The sequence below is a fragment of the Ipomoea triloba genome, chromosome 5, assembly GCF_003576645.1.
Source record: "Ipomoea triloba cultivar NCNSP0323 chromosome 5, ASM357664v1".
Lineage (NCBI taxonomy): Eukaryota > Viridiplantae > Streptophyta > Magnoliopsida > Solanales > Convolvulaceae > Ipomoea > Ipomoea triloba.
The window spans coordinates 25,425,661-25,436,215 of NC_044920.1; the positions used below are offsets into that span (position 1 = coordinate 25,425,661).

The 10,555-nt window shown below is 33.4% G+C and overlaps 1 protein-coding gene across 1 annotated transcript in view; it reads left to right on the forward strand.

Moving 5' to 3' along the window:
- The first annotated feature begins 7,541 nt into the window (after window positions 1-7,541).
- LOC116021273 overlaps window positions 7,542-10,555 on the forward strand; it is a 4,768-nt gene continuing 1,754 nt past the window's right edge. The window contains exons 1-4 of the mRNA XM_031261898.1: window positions 7,542-7,977; window positions 8,381-9,244; window positions 9,368-9,453; window positions 10,307-10,447. Coding sequence (XP_031117758.1) covers window positions 7,636-7,977; window positions 8,381-9,244; window positions 9,368-9,453; window positions 10,307-10,447 — 1,433 coding nt within the window. The 5' untranslated portion in view covers window positions 7,542-7,635. The remainder of the gene's footprint in view (window positions 7,978-8,380; window positions 9,245-9,367; window positions 9,454-10,306; window positions 10,448-10,555) is intronic.

Genomic DNA, 10,555 nt, shown 5'->3' on the forward strand with positions numbered 1-10,555 from the left:
AGCACAACGCCTTTTGGCATCAACTATACTTTTATTTATTATAATATGAAATCTACAACTATACATTTTTAAAAAAATTATATGCTATAATTTTTTTAAAAATATTTTAACATTTAGTATTAGGATTGGGCATATGTTTTTGCGCATTGCGCATATAAAATACTCGTCATTTAATAAGTCTAATTATTATCAATTCATTTATGGGTCACACTTATGTGAGATAATCTCACAGATCCTTATTCGTAAGATAGGTCGAATCAATATGCAAATGTAATACTTATACAAGCAAATGCAATACTAAATCAAGAATAAAATGTTTGTACCTTATAAAAGAAAACATAATATTTTTGAGAAAAAATGTACTCCCTCTGTCCCATTTTATCTGTCATATTTACTATTCATTAGTCAAACCAACTCTTCCTTCTTTGCTTATTTTCTTTAGTAATTTTTTATTATTTTTAAATTTAATTTTTTGTGTTTAATAGTACTTTTAATGTAGTTTCTAAATATATAAATTTTATATATTAATGGTAAACATAATAATATGAAAAATTGGATTAAAAATTACTTCAATCAAGCCTCGTTAAACGAACCAGACAACCATTTTGGGACAAAGGTAGTAGTATTTTTATATTTTGATGTAAAATAATACTTTTTCATTTAAAAAAAAATTATATTTTCCTTATAAGTAATGTTACACTTATAAATAAAAAAAATGTAATACTTTTACATCAAAATGTAAAAATATTACATTTTCTCATATAAATAATAAATATTTTATTCCTGATCTAGTATTACATTTGTTAGTATAAGTATTATATTTCATATTGACCCAACATATTTCATGGACAAGGATCATGCGATCGTTTCACACAAATTTTTACTTTTATTTATTTGTTAATTTAACCATTTCTACTAATTAACCATGCCCCATATTTCATTGATCAACTATATATCAATAATCAATTATTATATTATTAAAAAAATGGGACAAGAATAAAATTTAACCTGCCATTGAATTATTGACTAAATAAAATATTTTGAAAGGTTAATTACTTATTTACATGTAGAATATAATTGCAATATGTTGTGAGGCATAATAAACTAAAATTAAGTTAAATTAACTAAACAATAGATTTTAAAAATAATCCGAATTCAATTTGTAGAAGTGACAATTCCCCTTGGACCAGTTTCTGTGCCTCTCAGAGTGAGCCGAGATTAGTCGAGTAGATCCGACCTCGTGGATTTACACAATACACAAAAAAAAAAAAAAAAAAAAAAATCTTATTTTGTCTCACATTGTCGGTACTCGGTAGGTTGATTTGCTTGTTGGCTTCTCCAAACTTGTAGTAAAATACATTGCTGAATGAGCCATTAAACCATTTATAATAACTACAATGTAATGATTTTGAATATTTACAAATATAAAATACCACATAGAAATACATTCCGCCGATTTATTCAACTTTTACTTGTCATTTTTATTAAATAAAAAATATCAAGCATTGGCCATACAAATTTTGGCAATGTCGTTTTCAATATGCTTTGTATCTCTCAAAATTTATTTCAATTACCAAACATTAAAGATGATACAATTAAGTTATACTACATTAGTCCATTGAGTTTTTTCCACTTTTGGTCCTATGACTTTAGTGTCTCTGTCAACTTAGGTTCACGACTTTCATTCCTGACATAAGTAGTGCATGACTTTCATTTTTTTTCCACTTTTGGTCCTTCTGATCATCTGAGTTGCCGGAATCAATAAATTGCAATATACATTTAAATTTTAAAGGGGTAAATAAGTCTTTCTATAATTCTATCACTTAAACAAAATAAAAAGAAAAAAATAAAAGCCATATGATGATATCTATTATCTTTCTTCTTCTTCCCGTATCTTCCCGGCCACTGTCGACAAAAGCCTATTCAAACCCTAATCCAAATCAAGCTCTCATCTTCATAATGAAAAGAAACTTAATGTGAAATCATCAAATCCTTACAAGGGTCACGAAGCTCATCTGGATCGACGAAAGTGTGTCCTCTGAACCTGTAAGTCTCGCATTCAACCAAAGTCGGGCCTTCCCCTCTCCTAGCTCTGCCAATAGCCTCCTTAGCTACTTCCAGAACCTTCAACACATCCATTCCATCAACATGTACACCGGGCATACCAAAGGCAGGACCCTTTTTCCAAATTTCAGGGTCAGAAGTAGCCCTCAAGCGGGACATACCAATGGCCCAAAGATTGTTCTCAACAACAAACACAATAGGCAATTTCCACAATGCAGCCATGTTCAAGCACTCATAGAATTGGCCATTATTGCAAGTCCCATCCCCGAAAAATGCAAGCGTCACGTGATCACAATCTTCCTTGTAAACCTCCCTCCTATTGGGTAGCAATGCAACTTGCAGCTTGTTTCTCAATCACAGCTAATTTATCTAAAATCCTAGGACATATACTATTAGTCCATGCTTTGGCAGTCTCCCTACAGTTATACATTCTTTTCATTAACATTTGCCTCATTGATTCTAGGCATCCAATAATTGGTTGTTGTCTTGCTTCAGATATGGTACTGTTAAAACATTCACAAATATTATTTACCAACATATCACTATGTGAGTGACATGAGAAGTGTGATCGTGACCATTCTCTAGGATGTTTATCAACTAACCACTCAAATGCATTAACATCTAACTCTTTCAAAGCTCTAAAAGCTACAGTGAACTCAGAGACAGTACATGCTCTAGCACATCTCCACAATGCATCTTTAATAGACTTACCTTGGAAGCCTGCTACCTTCATATTTCCATGGAGATGTCTAACACAAAATCTGTGTTCCATTCTTGGTAGAACATCTTGATGTGCTGCAATTATACCCTTCTGTTTGTCAGAAATTAGAGTAAATTCATGCTGAAAATCATATGAAATATCCAAATCCCTTCTCAACAATTGTAAAAACCAAGTCCATGATTGTTTAGTTTCCTTCTCAACTATAGCATAACATAAAGGGAAAATGCTATCATTGGAATCTATTCCAATTGCAGTTAACAACACACCTCCTGTTAAATTTTTCAAGTGAGTGCCATCAACTCCAATAATTGGCCTACAATACTTGAAGCCCTTCTTGCATGCATCCCAACACATGTAGAACCTTAGAAATCTTTTATCCCCATTAAATTCTTGTAGTTCACTCAACTTAACTGAACATTTGGACTCTGGATTTGTTCTATTAATTTCCAACTCATAATTCCAAATCTTGTTAAAGTTCTCTTCTTCATTTCCTTGAATCATGGTTTTTGCTTTGGCTAGCACCCTATAAGTTTGCCTTTCACTCATATTAAACTTGTCATCATTGTGAACTTTATCTTTAAACTTGAGCATCTTCCAGTTTGGATGAAATTTGATCTCATTACACCATCTCTTAGCTATCTTAGATGAGTTCAACATCCCATTATCAAAAGCCCATGAACAACCTTCATGCTTTTCCTCCATCTTTAAAATCCTCCATGATAAAGAGTTAATCACTTTTCTAAGACTTATTCTAAAAGGGCATTCATCAGTTTTGCATTCTACAATGAATCTCTCTTTATCATTCTTCACAACCTTAAGATCTTTACCATTTTTAATTGCATAGTTTTGCAATGCATCCTTGAATTCTTGCTTAGAGGCAAAAGTCATACCTAGAGTGAAATGTGGGTCATTCATATCTCTAGTTGACCTAAAACTAGTCCACAAACTGTCTGCTATCTCACCATCAGTATCTGAATCCACAACAGAGGCATCATCAGAAAGGTTTGGTTCATATGAATTATATAAAAAGTCCCTAACCCCGCCAATTTCAAGTAATGGGTCTACATGAGTCTCAAAATCCATATCGTCCCTAATTTCATTATTATCAAACTCCCCATCAAAACAATTTTGTTCATAATTCCAATCACTCTCATCACTCTCACTGCTATTAGTTCCTGCATTTTCACCTTCAAAAACAAATAAAGTTTCAATACTTAGAATGAAAATTGCATTCTTCATTTGACAAAGGTTAAAAATGTAAAGGCAATTACCAAGACCTTAGGCACCTAAAAAGTTCAAATACTGCATTGTTAAGTCAGAAGGCCATCAATCAAGCCAGGATGAAAATTATTCACAACATTAAAGCCTCACCACCTAAGCTGCTGCAATCTCATGACAAATGGTGGGTACATACTAATAGTGAAGCGTATATAAATATACTTAAAGTTATGTCCCTTTCACCAGGCTAGAGCAATTTCAATTTTTAAATAAACTGACAATATTACAGCAAAGCCATACTACTTATTGAAGAGATACCTAGTAAATTAGAGCAAAAAGCTTTTTCTCAGTTACAAAATGAAAAGTTTGTCAAAAAAGAAATCAAAAGTATGAAGTATTTGAAATCTTGTATAATGGAGCCTACATACAAACTTTATAACAGTGGTCCCTACAGAAATACAAAAGAACCGAAAATCACTTCAAATAAAGTATTTCATATTATGGTCCCCACACCACAGACAAGTAAAATCCATACAAAATCAATATATAACTACTACCCTTGCCTCTCTCTCCCTCGTAGACTACTCCGAATTCATACAAACCTCTCCGTAACTATAAAAACTCAAAATTTTATCATTTACTCAATACTCTTACCGTAGATTGTCATGTTCAAAGAAGATGAAACTATTTGTGAAGACATGCCAGATACGCCAATATTGTACTTGTTTCTTCCTTGATTTCGTCCAGGCGTTGGTGATTGAGAAGAAGATGAGAGCTTGATTTGGATTAGGGTTTGAATAGGCTTTTGTCGACAGTGGCCGAGAAGATACGGGAAGAAGAAGAAAGATAATAGATATCATCATATTGCTTTTATTTTTTTCTTTTTATTTTGTTTAAGTGATAGAATTATAGAAAGACTTATTTACCCCTTTAAAATTTAAATGTATATTGCAATTTATTGATTCCGGCAACTCAGATGATCAGAAGGACCAAAAGTGGAAAAAAAATGAAAGTCATGCACTATTTATGTCAGGAATGAAAGTCGTGAACCTAAGTTGACAGAGACACTAAAGTCATAGGACCAAAAATGGAAAAAACTCTTAGTCCATTTATAAATTAAATACGAACATGCCACCATATGCTAAATTGACAAATTAGATGGAGACATTTTTCGGTACATTCAACTTTAATTTTGTCATTTTTATAGTTACTTTATAATCTAAAATTTCAAAACACTCTTATCCAAAACTCTAAAAGCATAGTAGCTATACGGAGTATGTGTTAATTCATGTTATTATTTTCATGATTTTTGTCCTTTTTGTGTGCTAATAAAGGTATACATCGTATTTTGAATGTTGTATTATTCATTTTTTTTGAATGAAATTGTCTTTACTGCTTTTTTGCCATATAAAATTATTTGTATACTTTTATAACTCTATTACAGTACTATTTAATAAACTAATATTTTCACTCGTGCAATGCACGGTCATTGTGTATTAGTAAAATTTGAAAATATTAAATGTTCAAAACATATAAAAAATAGTTTTTCATATTAAACAAAAATACAATTACAAATTATTAAAAAATTCTTTGTAAATCACATTTTGAGTAGTACTAAAAAAAAACTCTAGGTTCCCCACAAATTAGAACCTTAAGACTTATTGGATTACTAACCCTTTAAACTGCTACATACAATTGTCAATGGTTAAAAATCGAATTTCTTAATAACAAACCAACATAAACTAAAGTTTGCCCTTGATTTTTATTTATTGTCATAGTGTATGACAACATAACATGAAATTGCTTCTTTTGAAATTTAAATGGAAGCCTAGGGTCTATCAAAGTCAATGCCATCTGTGGGATCAACACATTACACCCTGCATTGTTTCCGTTCATAATCGCTTCAAGGACATGGTTTCCTAATTTTGAGATAATCAATATTGTTCAATTACAAAGTCCCAATGACTGATCTATGCTCCTCAAAAGCATAACTGGAGATCCAACATTCAATATCAATGAATGGCTTGGTAGACTTGAATACCTCAAACTGTTTAAAATGCTAGTATTTTTAATAAGCAAAACACTACATGGACTCTAAAAACATACTCCCAATTTTTACTCTCACTTGTGTTCAAATTTGATTAGAGGAATAAAACAAAAAAAAAAAGAGACAAAAATCATGATCCTCTATTAAATTAAACAATCAAAGCATGTCACATCATATATGTAGAATTACTCGTTTATTAAATGTCATTATTAGAAAGAACAATTCTCATTATATATGACATGATGATTATAACAAAATGAGAGGACACAATTTTAACTCACCTTTTTAAATAAATAAATAAATAAATAATAGAGTAAAAATTAGATTATGGGTTTGCTAGAGCTTATTAAGGAGTCTATAGATTATTTTAACTTACAAACAAATTGTGAACATTGTTTGGTGAATGAAAATATACTAAAATAAAAGGTTATTATAAAACTCTAAATGAGTTCCACTTAATTGAAATGTTCTTAATTTTCAACTTCTACTTAATTTTTCAGTTAAATTTTACTAAACATAGCTTATGTGACTATGTGCCACAGTGAGACATGGTCATTTGATTTAGGAAAAATTTGTAAGTAGAGTCGTAAAAACGAACTTATTACTTAGCGTGTAAAGTTATTAATTTTATAGCCAACCAAATTGGTTCGGTGGGCTTTTTAGCTTGCCCATCTAATGTGTGTATATAAATTTGGTTGACCTAGTTATGACTCGTCCTGGCCTAAGCCGAAGCAGCCTTTAGGGCAACTACATCAGTAGTTTATACACAGATATTGAGGAAAAAGTTGACACCATGGAAGAGAGAGGGGAAATAAATCCTCTGCAAATGAAATGGTTATTGCAAAGAGGCCCTTTCAATTGATTATCCACTCCAAGCTTGTCACGTGGCTGCCCTTCTGATATTTTATTTTTATTTTTTCAAAAATCATATTTGTTTAATTTTTTTTTCTTCTCCTTTCATTTTCTCTTTCCTAATCACACTTACAAAACTCATCAAAAACCGAGAAAAAACTCCACTACTAAGGATGCTCTTAGAGCATCTTTATCAATGGAGTTTTTTTTACGGTTATTGAGGAGTTTTTGTAAGTGTGATTAAGAAAGATAAAGTGGGAGTGAAAGAATAAAAAACAAATCTAATTTAGAAAAAAAAAATTAAAAATTCAATGCTGTCAGGCGCGCATTGTGAGCTATTTTCCATCAGCACTAAAACACTGTTCCAATATCTATAGCTTGCAGATGAACTTGGCAGGCTTTAGTGGGCCATGTCACCCTCTTTTACAATTTTACTTGCTATCCTAATTAGGATGAATCTCATTTTGTTATCCTACTCAATAAAAAATTACAATGAAGTAAATTAGCCAAATCAAGAAGACTAATGGTAACATTTATGAGTAATCAACTTGGCTAGGATTGTTTATATTTAAAAAAATTGATTAAAAAATTATTTGAATATTTCCGATTTACTTCTATACCGACCTGGGATAAGGCAGGAAGAAACTAGTTACAGTAGGAAAACTGAGAACAGAATCAGTATCAGATAAGCCGTTTATTTCTGAGATTCATCGACATCACTAGACGTCTAGACATGGCGTTCTTCGCCGGATACACCGCACTCCACCGTCTCAATCGTTATTTCCGTCCGATTTTTTCAATTCCAGCTCATACAGATCGCGTGCCGGGTTTATTTTGTGTCTTGTGTCCCAGTTGTAACGGAAACCGGCGGCTCAGTGCCAACGCCCAGTCGGCTCCGTCGGAGTTTACCGGACCTAACGCCTACGAGCTCTTAGGCGTCTCGGAGACCAGCTCATTCTCAGAAATCAAAGCTTCGTTCCGTAAATTGGCTAAGGAGACTCATCCTGATCTCGTTCACTCCCAAACCGACTCCTCGGCTTCCAAACGATTCATTGAAATCCTCGTCGCTTATGAGGTAAGGTGACCTTTTTGTACCTTTCGGCTCTCGAATACATTGAACTGGTTATTGAATTGCTATTCTCTTCGACTGATTGATGATGATATATTGTAAATTGTGGTAGATCCTAGTTTGAGCTATGCGGGAATTAAACGGATTTTGAACACAGATAGTTTCTCAGTCGTTTCTGTTAATCTGACCACAGTTGAACACTGCAATTTTAAAATGAAATTACAAACTTCCGTGAATATAGAACTATTGCGCTTGTTGCAATGTAGGAGGTATTGCATCACTGCACCATTGTCTTACTGTTCCAATCATTCACTTTTTAAAGGATATTTGACATGCATAACAGACAGATCGTAAAATCTGTATATGCTGAAGGCATGGGATATTGATGTGATTATCAAATGGAGTGCAGATATTATCTAATTCTGAGAGAAGGGCACATTATGACCAATATCTCTTCTCACGAAGAGCAGTTGTCCAGAAGCAGGCTAGGCAAGGTTCAGTTATGTACAAGTATGAATCTCATAGACTCATGGAGAGAGAAATGGAAGTTGTTGAATGGTTGAAGTGGTATAGATATGCCATAAATGATATAGTGTCAGAGAAAAGGGAGGTGGTTGGTTCCGGCTATTTTGATGTATTGGAAAGGGATTTTTACTCAGCTATACATGCAGCATTTTATGGCCCTGAAATTGAATCAATGGATCTGCTTCCTGAATGTTTTGAAGCTGAGGAGAGGTCCATATCTGTCACACCAGATATTCTGCATTTGGTCTCGGGGCGTGACCTTTTTGGGATGGTACGTGTTGCCAACAGGAATCCTGAACTGTCACATACCTACACTGAAAAACTAACATCTTTTGAATCTGATCTGTGCTTTTCTATTAACAATGTCAGCACAGAAGTGAATTCAACTGTAACTGTAAATGGGTCGTGTCAAAAGCAATCTACAAGTGTTAATTATTTTGAACGAGATGCATATAAGGATTTGGAGTTACATGTATATGGGAAGGTTGTTGCAATAGCCAGTAGGGTTCGACCTAAGAGTACTTCTAATCAGGCACAAGACAAGGATGCTGAGGATCTCATACATGTTTACCTTACTAACCATGAAGATGCAACGTATAAAAGCGACTGTGTATATGCTCCAGTTGGATCTAGGATTCTGCTAGGAACAATAAATGGAATGGGGACCAGCCCTGAGGAAGGATCCTGTGATGTCTATGATCATAATGGTGTGAACACCCACGTGATTATGAAGCATCGGACATTGTTGGTACGTTTAATTATGAGTTCTCATTTTCTTTGATTTGTAGCTACAGAATATAGCTTTCTTGTGGCTTTTCATTCATAAATGCTTCCTTCTCTGACACTTTGGATCTGTGGAACTCTATTTCAGGTGAAACACATGCACTGGTACCAAGTAGGAGATGAAGTCTCTGTTTGTGAATGCAGATGCAGTAGGGCTCGCTTGCCTCCCAGCAAGTAAGACTACACAGTTTTCCTTCTAAATCGTAACTGACTATATAGTATTCACTGATTTGTTTACATATCTTTCTAAATAGTGACTCAAATTTTTGGTGAAGTTTTGTGTTTGGAAAGTAATACTCTGTAAAAAAAAGTTCATTTAGGAGAGAAATTTTCTTTTCAGAAATTGTTCATATTCTTATGTAGATAGAACAAAAAGCTAAAATGATGATTGTCTTTTCAGGATACCCAGTTTATTGATTAGTTGCCCCCTTTTGCATCCTTTTGCATCTTATTTTGGAACACAAAAGGGTTTAAATGCCTTCCATAATGAAGAGAGGTTTTTAATCTCTTCACCTCACTTCATTAACACATTATGGAAAAGCACATAACAAGAGAGACTTTTACTTATTGTTGTAGTACATGCTTATTTTGTTCTTGCAAATGTCATTAACTACTTCATTTTGTCTCTTTTTCCCTTCTCTATGTGGGTTTTGTTTGTAATTAATGAAAATCTTCAGAATCATGAATTGCAATGTTAATATGGATTTAGTTTCAAGGTTCACATAATAACATCCTTTTTCCATTGTGTTAATAATGTTGGTCAGTAGTTCAATAAATTACCTTATATAGGAGGATAGCATTTCAACGAGAACTGGGCAATGTGGCTACTGCTCTGTTGGGAGCTTTGCTATTCAATTCACAATATAAAACAAGGATTTAGGAAATGTTCCATTTCTAGAGTTGATAATTTATATGTAATCAAGCAGTAAACTGCTTTGGTGAAACTTAATGCAAGTATTTACAGCATGCTTCTTTTCACTTTGAAGTTTACTTATAGATGTTACAACTGCAACTTTTTCTTGAACAGATTTTGGCTGTTTGAGCCTCGCTGTGGCATGCACGACATTGGAGGTTGGTATGTGGAGACATTTGGTCGCGATAAAAAAGGCCGGAATGTCCCATCCCAGAGGTATTGGGATGGTTTAGATGCAAATGATCATTTTGACAAGTAAGTCTTGAATAATGGCAGTGACTATTAACTATTTCAGAGTTGATAATATGCTGAAAATCTACAAAATAATAATGTTAAATCCCCCCCCCCCCCCCCCCCCCCCCC